Here is a 22919-nt window from a genome sequence, read left to right on the forward strand (position 1 = left end):
TACGCGCACACGAGGGGTGGATCATCGCTGTCACTTAGTAAGTGTGCTAAGTTTAAGCGAGATTTTGTTCTTTCATTTTTCACATGTCTATTTCTACTATCCACGGTAGCATGAGCCTAAACTTTTAACTGCAGACGTTTAGGCTTTCGTTCTGCCATTCAAATATTTCAGAATTTTTTATACTGTGCATTTTGTAAATACTCGTTACCAATTCTTAGTAGCCAAGTAAACGCTTTTAAGCAAACCGCTTGGCAATAACTTTCATGAAGCTAGCTGAGAAGTATGTAAGTGAGTACTTATGTTCATAGCTACACAAAATACTATATATTTATAATCATGACTTGTTAATCTTCACGCCTATTATGTTTTCTAATAGGTTTAAATCTTGCTGCTCGCTTTTGTGCTTGCTTTGCGCACATTTCATACCAAATTCTTAAATGATCTTAAATAAACGATGAACAGTAGGTATCTCAGACAGCATGCTTAATAAAGCCAGTTCATTGAAGGAGCGTTAAACTTTGAGTTAAAGAGTGCAACAACCTTCGTCGGCCCTAACTAAGATCTGCAGAATGAAATTCGGTGCTTCTTTTTTAATGTCTACATCTTACGTGGTTATAGCGGAGTTAACAACAATGCGCCAGCACTTTCTTATTTTTGCAATTTGGAGCCAATTCGAGATAACAAGTGGAGCCAGGTCCATCTCCAGCTGATAACCTATGGAAGTCTTCCTCTTCCTCTGCTTCTTCTGGCATGTACTGTTCGAATACTTTCAGAGCTGGAGTGTGTTCGTCCTTTCGGACGACCTGAGCTGTCTTTTAATTCTCTGAACTATGTCAATGACGTCGTATATCTCACACAGCACAGATTCAAAGATCCAACAGCTCCATCAGTTGGAACAGTTTATCTTTGAACGCGTTTCTTTTTCGACCTACCATGTTTTAAAACTGATCAGACATCGGCTTTTGGCAAGAAAAAAAGAACAATATTTTTGGGTTTTCCAAAAATCATCTCTTTTAGGATATCACAATAGATATGCCCGACAAAGAGATGTTTTTTAGATAGGCGACATGATAAGTTAAACAACTTAGCTACTTAACTTTGGGTAATTTTATGAAGCTAACGGAAAACTGGCTTTATTGGTCTGTGATTGCTTGAAGGGAAATAAAAAAATAAAATAAAAAATAAAAATAAAAAATAAAAATAAAAAATAAAAAAAAAATTAAAAAAAAAAATAAAAAAAATAAAAAATAAATAAAAAAATAATAATAAAAAACAGAAAAAAAAACAAAAAAAAAAATAATAATAAAAAACAAAAAAAAATTAAAAATAAAAAATAAAAAAAAAAATTAAAAAAAAAAATAAAAAAAAATAAAAAAAAATAAATATAAAAACAAAATAAATAAAAAAAAAATAAATAAAAAAAATAAATAAAAAAAAAATAAAAAAAATAAATAAATAAATAAAAATAAATAAATAAATAAATAAATAATTAAATAAAAAATAAAAAAAAAACAATTCAGTTATGTGCGGTCAGACAATCATTAGAGCATGCGTTTGTCGCACATAGAAATCTTATCTTCATATATGAGCTTAGTAAAAGTGTGAAGCACATTGCCATTTATGCAACTCTGTTTTTTTGTATGCGACGTAAGTCACAGTTGACCGCTGGCATCCGTTTACGTTCGTATTTCAACTACGCTAAATGCCTTTGTCAGCATTTTACTACGTAGGTTTCATTAAAAGGTTTCCAATTACAAATAGTAATATGTATTTCGTAATAGTCACGTGTGGTTTGTGAGAATTTACGTTTAAAATTTTGCGATTTTTCTACATCGCTTGGTAAATTTGAATTGTTGTGAATTTAAGCTGATTTTAGCTAAAAACAAACACAAAAAGCCTATAATTATGTACAATTCCAGTTCGCCATTTAAAGCGAGAAAATTCAAGAACCATTTAATATTTAAGTGCTTTTAACTTTCAGACAATGAAAGTATAATATATTTTTTATCCCCACACTATAAGAGGCAAATTTTTTCTCATTTTTCTTTCTCATCATTACCTTATGTAATATTATACTTATCTAATCCACTAGTAAGCTTTCACTCGCATCATTTGTGAATTCTAAAAAGTCGCAATGAAATTGTTGAATTTCCTTATTCGCTAAAATGTAATCTCTTAACTCTTCAAATGCTTTGCTAATACTTCGATAAACTTAACTGAAGGGTATCAACAAGCAAAGACACTAACCCTTCTTTCCTCTCTTCCACAGAAAAAACACTTAAGTATATATATGTATATATTTACTAAGAATTAATAACGACTTATTTTCTTAGCTTCTTTCCAATGAATGGGAAAGAGGCAGCGCACAAATGCTCACCAACTACGCTCAGGTGTTGGAAAAGTGCAGTTAGCGCTTATGCTTATCCTGAACGAAGCGGAGGACACACGACAGCGCAAGAAAATATGACGGATTTGTTTGATTTTCTCTAAGAAAAGATGATTTGCTCTTTGTAGCGCGCTAAGTAATAATCGATTATATCATAAAATCTCACTTTTTAACTTTCATTTTGCACGCAATTCGCACACTCAGGTATTTATGAATTTTTCAAAGCCATAATAATGTCAGTATAATTATTGCTGGTGGTGTTGTTTGACCTTCATTTGAACGAACAGAGCCAGCGATATAATTGTGCATTGGCAGCATCGATGAATTCGAAAGTGAATTTGAACAAATATATCAGTCTACATAACTATACATATATATATATTATGTATGTATGTCTACGCATAGTGGAACAAATGGATCGAACATAGATTTATATTATGCTTACTGATGTAAGTTTCATGTTTAAAACAACAATAAATGCAATGCATTTGCGTATAACCATCTTTGGATGCTTTGGATGCGGCACAGCGAAATATGAGCTAAAGAAAACCCAGACAATGCTTGCAAGTCCGGATAGATGGTCGTCTATGAAAAGCAAAATATGCAATAAAAAGTATGCACTCAGAGAAATTTAATTAATTGTAGTAGATCAGGCTGAAATAGGTAATTGAACTTGTGGAACACTTGAAGTAGAAAAACAAAGGCTTACAATATATACTTTAAGACACGTAAAGTCATAATATTTCTTCCTATTTCAATATGGAAGGTTAGATTAGGTAAGGTGAATCGGCTGATGTCTCGTGAGACCACGAAATCACGCCAATTTGACAGCTAAACACGTTTGTCCGCTGTGTGATAGAACCCCTAGAAATATAAGAAAAAGAACGTCCGATCTTCCTCATAGCAATCTTGACAAATTGAGTCCTTCAAAAACTTTAGCCTCACCGCTGGATTAGCAATGACACAGTCTCCATTTAGGATGACTAGCACTGCGGCTTTTTGAACCTTGCTATGAGCTAGCAACTTTTACGTTCCCTTCTCGGTCAGAATGATTTCGCAGCAACAAAACTGCTGGTTGCATACATGTTGAACGCAAACTCATAGATCCAGCACCCAAATACACGAAGTCAGTGGAACTCGTCCACTCTGAAAGAAATTCGCTGTGGGTGACCTTACTTTCGAGCTCATTGTCTCTACAGTTTCCGTTGTTACCGCTCTGGACAGACACCCCGACAAGTTTAATATGGTGAAGAAAATCAAAACGAGCTACCTGGGTGCGAAACTACAAAAGTTATCTACAAAACGGTAGATCGGAAGTACACAAAATTCTTATTGTCACTCGATAGAAGAGACTGTAGGAACATGATGAGAATACTAACTGGTCAGTCTGGTGACAATTCACGCCTGCTAAATGGAGCTGACAGATCGAGAGAACTGCAGCTACAGCAAGGCAAACAATGGAGCATCTCTCATACACTTGTCCCGAATTGGCAAGACTACGCTGTAAGCATCTGGAGTCCCCACAGTATGATACAATGAAGGAAGTATCGACAATGAGACCGCATAGTCTGTTAGCATTTGCGTCGAGCGCTGGCAACCTAAACGATGACTCTCCTTGGAGTTAGCAAGTGGACTCCATTTGGTATCGCAAAGGACCAAACTGGTCTATGTGGGGCTTATAAACCTACCAGATTAACCTAACCTAACCTCAAATACCCAATGAACTAAGCAGCAAAACCGTGAAAATTAGTCTAAAATATTCCGGTTTGCTCTTCATCACCATCATTTTTTATTGGAACCCCTTTATAGAATGCTTAAAGAATCTCGAATCCAGGTTATCGACTGTGATAATTGGAATAATTCCACAGCGAAGAAAATATTTTTTTAGAGTGCATTTGGCTACGTGAACCACCAGTGAGTGCAATCACTTTGGAACCAACTACAATGCTCCGTGAGCAATGAACGAAATTTGATCTCGTGAAATGGAGCAATACTCCACAACAAACAGCAGGGAAACAACAACAAGCAAATAGGCAACATATGCATGCAAATACGCGGCGCAAAAACAATAATACATGCAACGTTAGACGTTGGACGATGGACGCCATTTGACGGCGATGAACCGCTAAAGAAAGTGCTGCAATCTCATGTGGAAGGGAGAATGTATAACTGGGTGCTGGAGAAATGCACACAAATAAAAGTAACCGCGAGCGTTGCGAAATTGTCATTAGTAATAAACGATTGAGCAAATGCGGACGTAAGGATAACAAATGCTTGAGAGCAAGTCGGCAAGCCTAGAAAAGGAATAATTTAAAAATATATATTTGAAAAGGATAAAAACCACTGTTAGTGTTAAGGGAAGCTTTAGAGCGCAAAGCGTATGTGCTGTGCAATTCTTGGAGACACGGTTTACAGTGTGGTAGCATGCCCGACTGTTACGCGTGGCTGGCCGTGGTGTGTGTACTGTGTGTGCTGAATGTGGGCTGGTCCCGCGCAGCCGACGACGATGAACAGTGAGTATGAGTGAAGATAATTGCTGTATTTTGGTGTTGCATAAACGTCGTGCCAATACAATATTATTATTATTTTATTCCTTTTATTTTGTTGTCCTCACTCATTTGCTGTTGCCAGTGTGCACATCAAAGTGCGAATGCCGGAGGTGGCGCGGAAACATAAATCACGCAAACCCTCGCAGCAACTTAGCCACCACAAGTACCACCACTTGCCACATCACCATTACCATAACCTACACAAGCCGTACTACCAGCCGCAACTACACGCCGCCCAGTATCCAAATCAAGCAGCCAAACACGGCCGCAGAGCCGTAAGGCCAACCCCAGCGACGCCACCAATAATCATGTCACACAATCCCCATGAAATGGCGACTGCATACGGCGATGAGTTGAGTGCCGGCGGCATGGCCGAGCACCTGTTGTATACACCGGCAGCAGCACAGCCGATATCTGTTGTCGATTTGAAGAGCAACTATGGTCCGGCGTTATTTGGCAGCGCCGGCGAGGCGAACCCGCATGAAAATATACAACAACAAGAGGACATGTTGACTATGCCGGGCGGCACGCAACAGCTCGTGCAACATATGGAACTAATGGGCGCTTTGGCAGCAGCGGCGGCAGCGGCAGCGGCTACATCGGGCGGCACGAGTGGTGAGCACGAAGATGGCAATAGCGCGAGCGGTGCTACTGAAACAAACACGTTGTTGACGGATGACTTTTTAGCCGAACTGCAACGTACTTATGCGAACGGTAAATATCCGACGGCAAGTTTTCGGCGCAAGAAGAAATATCGGGGGGCGGGGCTGGCGGAAATAGGAGATGCTGCTGCCACATACGCCTTAAACTCAACGCCACAACAACAAAGCATACAATTATTACAGCAGCAACAGCAGTTGCAGCTAATGCGACAACAATATCAACAGCAACAAAAACAACAACAACAACATAAACATCAGCCACAATTCTATGGCGCTAGCTACTTTATGCAACAACAGGCCAAGCCGCAAGCGCAAATGTTGAGAGCACCACCAGTAATTAGTAGCAACAACAACAATAACTACCACAACTATCATCCGCATATGCATTACAAAAACAAGCAGCACTACAACACTAATGACATTTATACTACCGCCACATCCGATGAAGACGAGCTCGACACTGATGACGCCGATTCCAACGAAGTTGAAGACACAAATGACGGCGCCAGCGGTGCTGACGATGACCACGAACACGACTATGACAACGATGATGATGTGTCGCTGTACTTTTCCAGCCGCCCTCCAACGACCACCGCGCCCCCACCCTCCCCGACCGCCTACAGTAGCGGCGCTAATGACTACGATGATGACGTGGAGCAATTCGGTTACAATAGCCACAAGAACAACTACTTTGCCGGCATTGAAGGTGACGGCAAGGTAGGTGTTAATCCGGTTAGTTATCAGCCGACAACAGCCTATGGAGCATATGCGGTCATACCATCGACACCAGCGACAGCAACACAACACAAACGGCGACCATATCGACAATTGCAACAGCAACAACAACACCGGCATACGCAACAAAACCGTTACACAGCTACACAGTCATTTGGCATTGCGGGTCATCAGCAGTTACAGCAGCCTCTACAGCTACAACAACAACTAATCACCACAGCACAACCAATTAATGTCGTCGGTCCAACTGCAAGTGACTTTGATGACCAGCAGACACCAACAACACAACCGCAGCCGAACAGGCAGCAGCAGCATCACAAGTACCCGATGTCAACACGCTACAAGAAACGCAAAAACCGCATCAAAGGAAAGCTAAATCGAAATCGCATTCTGACGCAATAATTGCTTTTGCTTCGGCGACGAGACGCTCAACGACGGCAACGACTAGAATTGTCACTGGTCAGTTGAATAACTTCATTTGCTGCCGTGGTGACTAACTACATATATCCCCGATACAAATATCCACAATAACAACAACACCAACTTCATCACTACGCCTTTCGCTTTGGCAGCCCGATCTTGTAGGCGTATAATACCATTAGTTGTTAGTAGTGTTGTGCTATGGTAATTGCAACATCGCACGACTATTCCCATATTCCCTAGCTGCAGCTGCGTATAAATTGCTTAGACAAGTGTGTTGTGTAGAGCAGAAGCAGAAGCAGCAACAGCAATATACAATTTTAGATTGGTTAGCGCAGCACCAGCAGGTTAAGTGGATTTACGGCCAGTCGGAGAGTTATCACATTTGCGATTAGCTTAATTTATTGACATTCCCCTATCAAGTTAAGGTAATAGTAACGCCAAGCATGTTTAAGTTTGAAAATAAAGTCTAAGCAAAACGGTTGAAAAGTTCATTAGAGGATTTTACTTCTTAGTATTGGATAGTCGAAAAAGTATTTTCGTATTTTGTCAATAGATGTCGTTGCAGTCGTACCAATCACATTGTGTCATACCATATAGTGGTTAACCAAAAAAAAAAAAAAAAAATTATGATGGAATAATGTCTCTAGCGGAAAAACGACAAGAAGTGGTCGACCAAAATGATACATATTAGTTTATTTATTTTTTAGTACAAGGGCTGTCCGATAAATAACCGACCTAACCATGATGCACGCGACTTTTTCAATTTTTTTTTTTTCTACATAGTCTCCTTGTAACTCCACACACTTCTCCCAGCGATGCTCCCATCTCTGCAACCCTTCCAAATAGTTCTTGGCGTCTTTGTCTGCAAAATACGAGTTCACGAAAGAGATTGCCTCCTCATTTGACGAAAATCTCAGGCCGCCGAGCGCAGTTTTAAGTTGAGGAAACAAAAAAAAGTCGCTTGGTGCGAGATCCAGTGAATAAGGTGGATGGTCAAGCAGTTCGAACCGCAATTCGTGGATTTTCGCCATGGCGACTGTTGAGGTGTGAGATGGTGCGTTGTCTTGGTGGAACAAGACTTTCTTTTTTTGCAAATGTGGCCGATTTTTCGAAATTTCTTCCTTTAACTTGTCCAATAATGATGCGTAGTATGCTCCTGTTATAGTTTTTCCTTTTTCAAGATAGTCGATACAAATAATTCCATGGCTGTCCCAAAAAACACTCGCCATCACTTTCCCAGCCGAATACACAGCTTTAGGTTTTTTTGGGGCTGGTTCCCCCTTTTCAATCCACTGTTTAGATTGGTTTTTTGTTTCGGGCGTATAATGATGAATCCAAGTTTCGTCTACAGTTATCAATCGGCGCCAAAACTCGGTCTTATTGCCTCTAAACTGAGCCAACAGAGCGCTGGAAATGTTCATGCGCGCACGTTTGTGGTCTAGCGTAAGCAAACGCGGTACCCAACGCGCGGACAGCTTTCTCATGCCCAAATCTTGGTTTAATATGGGACAAACAGTTTCTTTTGACATCTTCATAACCTCAGCTATTTCCCTAACTTTAATCCGGCGGTCGTCTAGTACCAATTGATGAACTTTAGCGATGTTATCGTTAGTGGTTACAGTTTTTGGACGCCCAGGACGTTCATCATCTTCCAAGCTCCTGCGACCACGTTTAAATTCAGCTGCCCAAAATTTTACGGTGGTAAACGATGGTGCAGAGTCACCATACACAGAGTCCAACTCATCTTTGATTTGTGAAGGCGTATTGCCTTTCAAAAATAAAAATTTAATTACAGCTCGATATTCAATTTTTTCCATTTTGGGGAAATCACCGAAATAGACTCACAAAAACGACTGTCAACAGATAATTGCACAAGATGAATTCCTGAAATTTTGGCGAGTAGCTATTATAATATGCACAATTTGAAGTAGAAACCTTTTTTTCAGATGTGCCGCTAGCTTCACGTTGAGGTCGGTTATTTAACGGACAGCGCTCGTATAAACATAAAAAAAGAAATGAAGTTTGATTAAAAATACGAAATTACTTTTTCGATTACCCAATATGTAGCTTATAACTAGAGCTCTGCAGTTCCGTGGTCGTCGAACTACAGGTCACTTTACTCTAAGTGTCAAATCAAAACAATAAAATGTCAATGTCAATTGTAAGGTGCCTGGCTGAACACATAGATGGCGCTACTAGAATTAAACTGTGATGCACATGGAATATTTTTTATTGATTTCACTGTAAAAGCAAGGACAGCAACAACGACTATTACATGGCGTTATTGGTTCGTTTGAAGAACGAAATCGCCGAAAACGTCCTCATTTGAACAAGGAAAAGCATGGTGTCAGAAGTCAGTGAAAATGATTCCAAAAATCCATGAATTGAGCTTCGAATATGTTCCGCATCTACCGTATTCTCCAGATCTAGCCCCCAACGACTGTTGCCTGTTCTCAGATCGCAAAAGAATGCACGCTGGGCAGAAATTTTCGTCGAATGAAGAAGTCATCGCCGCACTTGGGCCCTTTTTTTGAAACAAACGACAAATCGTACTGCAAAATGGTAACGAAAACATTAAAAAAAAAAAAAAACAATTTTGTCTAAAAAGATGTGTTTTTTGTTTACTATGGTAGGCCGTGCACTTTTCAATAGAACTGTCATGCCAACTAAAAAAATCATCGAAATTCTATATCCACTCAGCATATCATAGAAAGAAATTTTAGTGGGATCAAAGTATACTCATATTCTCTGTTGTGAGTACACTCATTGTCAAGACAAGAAGTCTTTTTCATTAGATGTTGTAATCTCCGAGTTGAAGACATTCCAATGGTATTATATGTTATAGTACATACGTAAGGCGTTGCTGGTATCTAATTTTGCCGAAGAAACACCAACTCCCACTCGATTAATTAGTTTAAGTCCTTCCATATAGCTGCTTATCTCTGTATCCCCGATCTTCTCTTCAAGCGAAGGCAATATTAGGGAACGAGTTTAAGCTAAATTCTTAGGTAGAGCTATGGAAACCAGCAATTTCAAAATTTTTCAAAATGAATGGTCGTTTATTAAGTACAGATAATTCCGTAAATGTATATAACTTCTGTTTTTGTACTAAATTAAATGTAATCTTCAAAAAAACCTTCACAAATGTAAGACTTTTTCTAACTGACAAGTATATAAAATCCCACAAGTGATAAATGTCCATTGATCACTGGCTAGTATACATAAATTTGTTTAAAACAAAAACATTGTAGTCACCATCTTATGAAGCAACATTAAGTAAATTGCTTCATACGCAAACAAACAATTTCCTTAAATTTATTTTCAATAAATACTCAGCCACGACACAGCAGCAATAATGCCAGGAATCACTTAATTGAGACATTAAAATGTTAACTGTACCCCGCGGATTTAATTACGTAATGCTATGCATATAATGAAATTGTCACAAAAATTCAATTAACCTAACATTGGCACAAAGACAACAAAATAGACCGCCTGTGGTTCACACATACCGCTACGTATAGAGGGCAGCGAAGCACATATTGTTTGAGGCAAGCGAGCAACCCCAGGGAGAAGGATATAAATACCATTTCAACCATACATCACAACCAACGTCACCGCAATACGATACATTTCAATTAATACCGTTTAGATTGAGTTCGCAACTTATAAGCAATGCAATGTGACACAGTTACTGTTAAGACCAAATGTAAATTCCGTAAATGTAAATGCGCTATGGGCTGTTTAGTTTATATATTTATAATAAGATATAAAAAATATGCTTAATTTCTGCCAATTAAAGTTAAAAAAAAGGGAGAAAATACCAAAAAAAAACAAAAAAAAAAGCTCATGTGGCAATGAAAAAAAAAAAGCTGTCAAAACGGCTGTCGGAGACAGCTGAGCGCTTTGTGATATCAACACTGGGAACAGCTGCTAATTGCATGAAATAAAAACTATATTAATGCCTCTCTGGTAAGCGAAATTTTATGTCATACCACTAAGCACACTTAAAATATATAGATGGCGCACCAAAAGTTACGCTGCGGTATGCCGTAAAATGCAAGCGCTGAGCATAAAAGCGTCACAATAAAATTTTCACTATTTAAGCCAAAGTTTTTATTTGCGAAATACGAGTAATAAAGCATTTCAGAGAATTAAAGCAAAATGCGACATGCGCGCTTTTAGTAAATATTGTGAAGTGAAAACAATTTGAATAAAATTTGAATTCAAAAAGTGTTGCATACTTTTACGCGCGCAAATTATTTTTTTTACGTGTACAATATGTAGAAAAGAAAGTGACATATTTTATAGCATAAAAGCGTCCAAAAATATGTTGATGTTGAATTTGATTTATCAGTTTGTATGACAACAATGTTTTATAGTGGGCCGATCTGAACAATATGTTTGGAGATTGTTATGTTGTCTTGGACAATACTTTATACCAAATTTCGTGATGATATCTTGTCAAATACGAAAGCTTTCCATACAAGCACTTAATTTTGATCAGTCAGTTTGTATGGCAGCTATATATTATAGTGGTCCGATCTGAAAAATTTACTCAGAGCTTATAGCGCTGTCTCTGATTAATAGCTCTGCCAAATTTCGTGAAGGTATCTTGTCAAATAAAAAAGTTTTCCATACAAAGACTTGATTTCGATCAGTCAGTTTGTATGACAGCTACATGTTATAGTGGGCTGATTTGAACAATATGTTCATATATTGTTGTATTGTATTAGACAATAATATGTGCCAAATTTCGTGGAGATATCTCGTCAAATAAATAAAATTTCCATACAAAGACTTGATTTCGATCAGTCAGTTTGTATAGCAGCCATATGTTATAGTAGTTTGATATTGGCGAATTCGAAAAATGAACAACTTCTTGGAGAGAAGAGAATGTATACAAAATTCTAGTTCGCTATTTCAAAAACTGAAGAACTAGTTCGCATATATGCAGAATCAGCACCTCACACTTGAACATATATACATCAATATATATATATATGTTTACTCTACAGGGTATCCGCTGTTCTAGGCTGGCTGTAACGATCTTCAGAATTTATAACACCACATCTCATAGTTCGCATTTCTTTTTGATTAAATTTATTAAACACTAATAAAATATTAACATTATTATGCAATGAAGCACATGCAACACATAAATCCCTTCACTTTCTTAGCTGGATTACTAGCTAGCGCTATGCTTGACAACCAAGGCAAGCCGTTTATCACTAGGCAGACGCTCATCACTCGCACTGACGGCGGCTGCCACACAGCTGAGAGGCACAGTGGCACAACTGACGCTGCGAATATTGTTGGAGCACGCTCTCTAGAGAATAAGCAATGCACAGCGTGTAGCAATGAGTTTTGCGGCCAGAGATAAGGAGGACTTGAGTTGACAACGTGCGTGCGTGCTAGCGTTGGGTTGGTCAACTACTTAATACCGCTAATTAATTAAATTAATGAATTGTTTGCTTGTGCATTTTTCTACGCATCCGACACAGACCCTTCCACAGAAGCCACGAAACGGATACAACAAATGTCATTTATCTTCCTAGGGGTGTGTTTAAAGATATTTTTACCTCGTATACATATATATACAATACATATGTATATATATTTTTTGCTTGTGAGACAATTTTTCAGCGCGCTGGCAACTTTTATGTACATACGGTCAAATAAAGTGCGGTCCTAAAGGGCGCTGGCAAAAGTTACAAAATTCTATCTCATTTTTTTTTAGCTTTTCTTATCCCTACCTCACTTTTCGTGACTCTTTTTGCGCTTTAGACCACTGTCGTACACGAGCAATGTACGGTAAATGGTGGGCGTGGCAGTAACGGTGTCAAATTAGCTACTCAGCTGTCCATTTACAAGCGGACAGAACAACAAAGCACAAAAAAAATGGTTATAAAACGGCGGAAGAAAGTGATGAGCTGTCACAGCGAGTACAAAAACAATAACAAATGCAGCGCGCTGGCAATGAAAAGTATCCACAGCATTTGATAGCAACAAATTGCAAATGGCGACAAATTATGCCAGCACAGCATGACAAATTATTTTGACTGGCTTGCCAGCACAAGCGGCAGCACTACACACACATACAGACGTACATAAATATAACGGCGTTGGAAGCGACAACAGGATGCCGCTGATGCTGCAGCTGTTAGTCAAGGCAAATACGCTGGCGTTGGCGATGGCGATGATACTGCCAATGTAAACGCGTTAATGGTATTTCAAGCCGCAGGAAGTTTTTGTTAGAGTCACACATCGCGCTTTGTTTTTGTACAAACAGGCGATATAATGCTGCCGCCACTGCTGACACCATTGTCATGTTGTTATATGCCACAAACTGTGCGGTTATGTTGTCATCATCCACTATTTTATGCACAAAAACAAAAACAAAAACAAAAAAAACAACAAAGGGTGTGTTTGTGTGTGTTGACTTTTATGGCTGAGGCCATGGTGTGCGGTGCATGACGACAGCGCATTAATTTCATAAGAGAAATTAATTTCGTTACATAAGCGCACACATACACACACACGCACGCTTGCTGCGCGCATTTAAAATTAAAATTCGTTTTACTACTATTTGCCTTGTTTTCGCAATTTCAATCATTTAAGATGTGAGTGAAAATTAATTTCCGGTTTGCAGAAAGAACAGCCAGCCATTGAAATGAGTATAGGCGCTAGAAATATTGGTGAATCGCAGACAACACGCGTCATATGCCAAGCAACAGTTATACTGCTGCTTTAAACTAACGAGTACGCACACAAGTGACGAGAAGGGACAAAGGAAGAAATTAACTTACGAACACAGTAATAACAAAGTAAGATGTTAATTCAAACACACAAAAAAAAATCTACAGAAGCTCTTAATTTTGATTCGTCAGTTTGTATGGGTGCAATATGACATAGTGGTCCGATCTGTACAATATTTTCGGATATTTGTAGCGTAGCGTGAACTAAAATATATACTAAATTTTATGAGAACATCTTGTCAAATAAACAAGTTTTCCAAACGAGTACTAGATTTTGAACATTCTGTTTGTATGGCAGCTATATGCTATAGTCTTCCGATCTTAACTATTTCCTCGGAGATAGTAGCATTGTGTAGCATAATAATATGCGCTATATTTCGTGACGATATTTCGTTAAATAAAAAAGCTTTCCATACAAGGACTTTATATTTATCGTTCGGTTTGTATGGCAGCTATATGCTATAGCGGTCCGATCTCAACCATTTCTTCGGAGATAGTGGCATTGTCTAGCACAATAAGCTGTGCCAAATTTTAGGAAAATTTCTTGACAAATAAAAAATTTTTCATACTAGGACTTGATTTTGAACATTACGTTTGTATGGCAGCTATATGCTATAGCGGTCCGATCTCAACCATTTCTTTCGCGAAAAAAGCAATGTCAAACACAATTAGCTGTGCCACATTTCGTTTAGATATCTTAACAAATAAAAAACTTGTCCATACAACAACCTGATTTTGACTAATAAAAATGAATTACATAAATAAAGTGCTAATAGTAAACATTTGCCAACAAGTTAAAATGAAATAAAATAATCTTAGTTTAGCTGCTATCAAGCCATTATCTCTTTGTCACTAATTGTTTGTCAGTGTGTACCAAGGCTTGTACAGCTGTATGTGGGTATATGCGCAAGCACTTAAGTTCACTCAACTGCATTGCGGTGCGTTGCATTGGCTTTTATGCGCAACCATAAATCCATTTGGTTTTGTTATTATTTATCCTGTTACTTTTAATTACCCACATAAATTTCAAAATCAAATTCGAAAGATAACACCCACAAACCAATTATTAACTGCAAAATGTATTTACATTTACATATTTATTAACACAATTTATTGTGTTGCCACAACAACAGCTGCAGCTGATGTGACACTGGCACTGTATGTGTGTATTTGCACTTGTGTGTTTTTGTGTGAAGCGAAAGTGTCACAAATGCAGCAACAATTTATGTACTCGGTAACAATCATTGCTATTGTTATTTCCGTTGAGAGCTTGGCGTTTGTTGCTGTTGTTGCGCCAACAAAAATGCTAGAGCGATATATATGTTGTTGCTGCTTTAATCCTACATTTTCATTTTGCGTTCAAGTATTTTTATGCGTAAACTTCTTAAATGCCGCCACCCATTGGTGAATACAAAGAAATATTCACAAATATTTTTGCACTGTTGCAGACATTTTATATAATTTTATTTCATGCTAATACTTTCTCTAATTATTTTTTATTGTTATTGTTGTTGGTGCTGCCGATTCTAACTTTAGCATGACTGCACTTTTGTTTATAAATACTTGCATATCTTTGTGTGCGTGCAGCCTTAGTTATAATTGAAGACATTCACTTAGGTTACTTATACGCTATGGCGCACAGCCACTGTTTAATTAATTTTAGAAAGGATTATATATAAATAACTTCAACAATAAGATGTTTTTGCACAGTTATTTATGCTGTGCCTTGGTTTCGATTAGAAAATTATATATTTGAGCATATTTTTACACATAAACTTTCAATTAGAGCCCCACAAGTTCGATTAGGTGCGGCATGGCGTATAAGTAACCAAGCTGGTAAGTAACTGAATAATATTTTTTCTCCTTGTTAAACTAAATAATTAAAATTAAATTGTTTAAAATTAAATTGTTTAAAATTAAATAGTTTAAAATTTATTTATCAAGTATATCATTTACTATATGCAACCAATTTTTAAATATCGATGACATTGTGCTTCATATAAAAACCAAAGCAGTTAGTTCTAACTATAAATAAGTCAGAAGTTTACATTAGCATAGGGTGGTTATAAATATAAAGGCATTTAATCTAAATTAAGTTTTTCTGTTTTTCACACAATGGACAAAAGTGCAGTTTGTTACTCAAAATATTGGCTTTGTTTGGAAACTTATTACTCATTCCGTCACTTTCTTGCGCGTTGAAAACAACACTCACAACCCGTCAGGTCAGCAAACACAATTTACGAACGATATTTATAACAAAAAAGCACACGTTAACTTCGGTTGCATCGAAGCTATAATACCCTTTATAGATAAAAAAAAAAGTTTCCATACAAAAATTCAATTTTGGCCGTTCTGTTTGTACGGCAGCTATATGTTATAGTGGTCCGATCTGAACAATTTTATCGGAGATTTCAGCATTGCCTTAGATAATAATATACGCCAAATTTCGTCAGAATATCTCCTATAATAAAAAAGGTTTTCATATAATAAACTGATTATGATCGCTCAGTTTTTATGGCAGCTATATGTTATAGTGGTCCGATCTGAACAATTTTATCGGAGATTTCAGCATTGCCTTAGATAATAACATATGCCAAAATTCGTGAGAATAACTCCTCAAATAAAAAAGTTTTCTATACAAAAGCTTGAGTTCAATCGGTCAGTTTGTATGGCAGCTATATGCTATAGTGGTCCGATCTGAACAATAAGTTCAGAGATTGTAACATTGCCTTGGATAAAAACCTGTGTCCAATTTCATGAGAATATCTCCTCAAATAAAAAAGTTTTCCGTACAAAAACTTGAGTTCGATCGGTCAGTTTGTATGGCAGCTATATGCTATAGGGGTCCGATCTGAACAATTTGTTCAGAGATTGTAGGTTTGCCTTGGATAAAAATCGGTGTCCAATTTCATGAGAATATCTCCTCAAATAAAAAAGTTTTCTATACAAAAACTTGAGTTCGATCGGTCAGTTTGTATGGCAGCTATATGCTATAGCTGTCCAATTTCAACGGTTCCCACAAATGAGTAGCTCCTTGAGTATGAAAGAACGCATGCATATGTTACAAGTACACACACATACACATACATGAAATAAAGCATACCGAAATGATCTGAGACAAATTTCCAGACAAACAAATTAGGAGCACACTATCTGTTGATACTAGAATGATGATATTGTATACATTTTCAATTTTCATAAATTCAGAAACAAATTAAATGAACACTGCAAGCGAATTGGCTAGCTGCTGCATGAAATAGAACGTGTTGCACAAACTGCAAAATGCAACATAGTCAGCAAATACATGTGTGTATTCAAGATGGAGCGAGTATGCAAATGTGGTCACTCTGCCACAACATACCGCTATACACAACAAACATACATATATATATATATGTTTATATTTTTAGCAAAATACAATTGAATGTGCAGCAATGGGAAGCAAAACTTATTTGGGGCAAATGCGCAACACTTTGAGAGTTTCATATATTTTGGAGTAGTGGCGCATTGAATGTGAGAAACTCGTTAAACAAGTAGACTGCTGTTTGGAAATGAAACTGAGTAGTGTAATCTACACTTTTTAGTAAACATTGAAGAGCTACAAGTAGGCGAATGAATACTCGTTGCAGTTTGTTTACACACCAACGAGCTAATATGCGAAATTGAGTTAGGGTGCGGGCTGATAAGGCTGAGAAAAAGCACATATATACAAGGATGTAAAAGCAGACTGTTAGTGTTGGCATTAAATTTAATTAGTAGATTCGACTTTAAGCAAGGCACAACAGTACATAGTAAGCAAATTAAAGTTTTTTTAGTAGTTCAGTAGTTTAACTTTGCCATGAGTTTGCAGACGAAAAGTGCTGGTTGGATGTTCGCCGAGAGTTAGAAATGCAGTTAGCGCTGTAGAGAATTGTAAAATAAATATTTTTTTTGCGCTGATTGTTCAATTTTCCAACATTCAATCATAAATCATACAACTTATATAAAAATATTGATGTATGTATAAGCAAATAAGAGGATTTTTGTATACTTTGAATATTTTAGATGGAAATTTATTAAAATTTTTATTACAATAAACTTCTTGTGAAACCTTTGTAATCAATTGCATGTTAGAAACTACGAAAGGCTTATTATTTCTGGAGATGAAATCGTTGTGTTGGCAAATGCTCGTGACTATGCATGAATGAATGCGGTAAAAGCTTTTCAATAAGCTCTCTATTCATCTTTGTAGAAAACTAGAAAAGCTGATTTAATGTGTGCGAAAAAATAGCAAGTCTGCAGGTGATGAAGCGTATAAAATAATTGAAATGTGAATTGGTATTTGATATACATATAAGTGAAGCACTTAAACAACATTTATTTACAAACAAAAGGCTCTTAATTCAGCTGAGTAGATAGGTTGAGATACAATATTTAGAAATAACAAAAAAAAATATTGAATTTAATGTAAAGCAATGTAAATATATATATAAAAGTTACGCAATGATAAAAAGATTAAAAAAAAATATTTAATAATAAAAAAATTTTATGTAAATATTACTAAAAAAATATTTAATAAACTTTAAAAAACAAAAAATACCAAAAAAAAATAAATAAATAAAAATAACAAAAAAACAACAAAAAAACAACAAAAATAAATAAAAATAACAAAAAAACAAAAAAAAAATGTTAATAAAAAATATTAAAATTAAATAATTAATCGGAAAAAAATTTAACCATCAATATTTATTAAGAAAAAAAATTTAAGTAATTAAAAAGAAAATCTAAAAGTAAATAAATGATATTGTAAAAAGATATTAAAAACAAATACTTAATAATAAAAAAAAATAAAAAAGAATGTAATACTTAATTAACAAAATATTAATGATAAATATTTATTTAAAAATATACTTAGTACAAAAAAACAGTTAATAAAAATATATTTAAATCAAAATTTAATTATAAATATATCTAAACAAAATATCTAATAAAAAAAACGTTTAAAACTAAGTATTGAATAGTAGTAAAAATATTTTAACTAAATACTGATTAATAAAAAATTAAAAGTGAATATTTAATTATCAAAAAATTTAAAAGTAAATATTTATCAATAAAAAAAAATTAAAAGTGAATATTTAATAATAAAAAAAATATTAAAAGCAAATATTTAAGAAAAAAAAATTAAAAGTAAATATTTATCAAAAAAAAAAAATATATATAATTAAATATTAAAATTAAATTTAAAAGTCATAATTTAATCGAAATATATATGTATATATATAAAATATTGTTATACCATTTCAATAACTATAAGACAATGTTTAGCAATTTTAACCAAAATTTTGTCAAATATAAAAAGAACACAGAATTTCCTTCCACACTCCCTTACAGCAAATGCGCCGCCATAACATGCATGTACAGTACTTTGCCGTTTGTGTGCGCAACTTTTTATCAGTTTTATTGTTTTACTCCAACGAAATCACTACCAATTGCGATATTTAATATGTGGGTCATCATATTTGCGGCGATATTTTGTTGCTATTCATATTATTTTTTGTTAACGCTGATAATGAGCGCTGTTGTCGTCAACATGTCACAATGCAACACAACACAACAACAAATGTAGAGCAAAATGAACGATAGAAAACAACTATATGATATATACACATGTATATGTAGTATATATAGCATATACATATGTGGTTATGTATAACACTTGCTTGTATATGCACACACCCATACGTATGTATGTATATGCGGTCAGTGTGTTTATTACAAAAAAAAAGTGCGAAAACAAATGTTGCAGCTTTTGACGTTGATGTGAGTGATTAAATAAGATTGCTATGGCAGTGATGGTGATGTTTTGTTTCTGCCCTGTTCCGTTACATATATGCTGACCATCACAATTATGAACGATAATTGTCGTGATTGCTCACTTCAACACTTTAAAACTACCGCAAATGTGCGAGTGAGGATAAGGTGTGGAATGTGACATACTATGCGCGATAGTGTTAGGGGAGCAGGGCAAATTGCTATATTTACGTTGCTCACATTTCAGAGTTGGCATTACCAGACTTTTTCACGAAATTTGACCTATATTCAATTTGCCTATAAGCAATGCAACAATTTCTGAAAAATGTTTTCGGATCGCATCACTATAGCATATAGCTGCCATACAAACTAATTAATGCAAAGCAAGTCCTTGTATGGAAAACTTTTTTATTTCACTATATATCTACACAAGATTTTGCAAAAATTATTATACGAAGCAAATATACAATCTACGAAGAAATTATTCAAATCGGATCACTAAAGCATATAGCTGCCATACAAACTAAGTAATGCAAAGCAAGTCCTTGTATGGAAAACTTTTTTATTTAACAAGACATCTGCGCGAAACTTTGCATAAGAAGAAAATATATAATCTTCGAAAAAATTATTCAAATCGAATCACTCTAGCATATAGCTGTCATACAAACTGAACGATTCAAATCAAGTCCTTGTATGGAAAACTTTTTTATTTAACAAGACATCTGCGCGAAACTTTGCATAGGCTATTGTGAGAAGAAAATATATAATCTTAGAAAAAATTATTCAAATCGGATCACTCTAGCATATAGCTGTCATACAGACTGAACGATTCAAATCAAGTCCTTGTATGGCAAACTTTTTCATTTGACGAGACACGTTTATAAAATTTTGCATACGTAATTGTATATAGCAACGCTACAATCTCTGAATAATATTTTTCGGATGAAATTACTATTACATATAGCAGCCATACAAACTGAACGATTCAAATCAAGTCCTTGTATGGCAAACTTTTTTATTTGACAAAGTATCTTCATGAAATTTTACACATATTGTTGTCCAAGCCAGTGCTACAATCTGCAAGAAAATGGATCTGATCGGACTACTATAACATATGGCTGCCATAGAAACTTATCACTCAAAATAACTTTTTATACACGTTTATGTTATAAAAAATGCAGCTATAAAGGGTATTATAGCTTAAGTGCAGTAAGTTAACGTTTCCTCTTCTTTTAACTCATCTAATATGTTTCGAAACCTTAACCGTTTTCCAATCATCACAAGGCTGCCGCAGCTTCCCAAACGTTCACCGCTGCTGATCTGACAATTGTAACGCATATGATTCTGATTGTGATAATCACTTGCCACATTGCCCGCAGCATAACAACTGATTACAAATTTATGCCATGTCCCATAAATATTTGTTACACATAATCATCCTCTAAACATACATAAATGCATATGCATAAGTGTCCTGTGACATACTGCATTGTTGCCACAGCAATTGTATAGTCATTTGTTACCCAAATATCCATGTAGCTATATATGTATTTTTAGGTCTATGGAGGGCGATATTTGCATTTATGAACACAGCAACCCGTAGGAATATCTTAATTTTTATTATTTATGAGATGTCACTGTGGTTTAACCTTCTCGGCTTTTGTACATAACGTAGAGGGCTGGCGCCAGCAGAAAGGCAACAGTGGAGCACAAGTATTAACACTAACACACAAACAACATCAACTAATTAGGGCAAATAATTGCATATGACAAATGTTTAGAATACGCTGTGGAGGGGAGCAATAATTGTAGTAACATACATGTACATATGTATGTACATACATACTTGTGCGAATATGTAATGCAAACAGCTGTCAGAGACGCTTGTTAAATTAAATATTTGATAGCTGGGTGAATATTGAATAAGCACTTGTGTGTAAGAGCAAACAAGGAAGTGTATATTACTGTTGACTCTATTAAGCGAAATGGAATGGGAAATATAATAATATGACCGTGGAAAATTAATTTAATGTGCGAAATAGACAATTTAGTTGCGGTATTCGCGGACATATTTGATGCAAGTCAGTGAAAACGAAGGCAAAAATCTATGAATTGATCTCCGCATAGCTTCGGTATCCATCGTATTCTCCAGATCGGGCCCCCAGCGACTATTTCTTACTCTCATATCTCAAAAGAACGTTCGCTGGGAATAAATTTTCGTCGAATGAAGATGTGATTACCGAAATTTAGATCTAATTCGAATCAAAGGACAAATCGTACTGCAAAGATGGTATCGAAAAGTTGAAGGGTCGCTATAATCTGTGTATCGTCTTTGAGGAGAAGTATGTTGACTAAAAAAAACTGAAATTTTGTCGAAAAAAATTTTTTTTAATTTGTTAGTCCAGTCGGAATTTAGTTTCGTGCTTTACGTATACGGCCGCCAGTATTTCACTAAAACCTTAAAGCAATTAGCTTCATGACCGCAGCAAAATTTTTTACAAGCCCTACGAGCTAGGAGTACGAAAACAAAAGGCAATTTCACGCTGATGACAGCAGACAAGACAGACAAACAAAAAGTAAAACCGCAGTTCCACAAGTTGACAACGACAAGACGCCTAGTGACCACATATGTATGTATAACACACGAAGCAGCCGCCTACATATGCAACGAGTAAGCGCCTTTTGGTTTTTGCGGTCTTGCGTTGTCTCACAGCTACAGCTATTACGACCGCAATGGAAACGACAAACGACCTGTCTTTGTACGCGTCACGCACACATACGAATACATAGCTGCGCGTGTAAACGAAAACAAAAACAATAGCAACAACAAATGCAACGAAAATGAACACACTCTATCTAGATTTGTCAAAGTGTCCTTTTCGCGGGCGTTTAACCGCAAATTCGGCGACTGCTATTTTCAAGCGCCAGCAGCTGTTGCCAACCAGCCAACTGTTCGGCGACTAGCGACTACTCCTGACATTGGCGCTGTTGAAATTTTGTCTTAAGGCAAATCTAGTGAGAACTGTCAGCGCCACACGCAAACCGGCCGCAGCTAGTGAAACGGGTTCCTGCTTGTTCGTGGATGTGCGTGTATTTGTGCAGACGATATGCGGTTTTAGCTGTTGCTGACTGCCAGTCTGGCAATCTGGCTATCTAACAGTCAAATAGGCAATTTCAGACCGTGTCGTCGCATAAATTAGCGCCACTTTAATCTGATTCAAATTTCGTTTTGTTGAATTTCATGACTCAAAAAAGCAGAAAAATGGCTGGCAAAGGGTTAAGTTCACAGATAAGCGCTTAAAATAATGTTTAATTTTAAATTGGCAAATAAATGAAGAAGACATTTAAAGAAATCCATTGGAGTTGGTGTATTACGGCAAATAAAATTGGTGTTCCGGATTCTTGGCACCGTATTACGCTCAGTTGACTATATGAACCCAATTTTGTAAAAGATCTGATAGATTGACGAGTATATTCCATGTGATGTGCAGACAAACGGAACCACAAAGTACATTTTTATATTTAATATATGGGGTCTACTATACGGTATATCTCGACTTCGACCATTTTCGAAACAGCGTTCCATTTCAAGACCACAAAATTATCAGCAAAAGTT

General features: G+C 36.1%; 2 protein-coding genes across 8 annotated transcripts in view; one reads left to right on the forward strand and one right to left on the reverse strand.

Annotated features, from left to right (window-relative positions):
• The window catches only part of LOC105231691 (maternal protein pumilio), a 417346-nt gene that overhangs the window by 270715 nt on the left and 123712 nt on the right, over positions 1-22919 (reverse strand). The gene's annotated exons all lie outside the window — the stretch shown is intronic.
• Positions 4087-7325, forward strand: LOC105231607 (dendritic arbor reduction protein 1). Its single transcript, XM_011213004.4, has 2 exons — positions 4087-4899; positions 5018-7325. Exons 1-2 carry the CDS (start codon positions 4811-4813, stop codon positions 6732-6734), a joined length of 1806 nt encoding a protein of 601 aa, XP_011211306.2. The 5' UTR covers positions 4087-4810; the 3' UTR covers positions 6735-7325.

Source organism: Bactrocera dorsalis, chromosome 2 (genome assembly GCF_023373825.1).
Source record: "Bactrocera dorsalis isolate Fly_Bdor chromosome 2, ASM2337382v1, whole genome shotgun sequence".
Classification (NCBI taxonomy): Eukaryota; Metazoa; Arthropoda; class Insecta; order Diptera; family Tephritidae; genus Bactrocera; species Bactrocera dorsalis.

What these genes read in the sequence shown, in the direction of transcription:
- LOC105231607 (XM_011213004.4), top strand. Translation starts at nt 4,811, where the DNA reads ATGCCCGACTGTTACGCGTGGCTGGCCGTGGTGTGTGTACTGTGTGTG. An exon ending in GCAGCCGACGACGATGAACA is followed by an intron (nt 4,900 to 5,017) that starts GTGAGTATGAGT and finishes TGCTGTTGCCAG; the next exon opens with TGTGCACATCAAAGTGCGAA.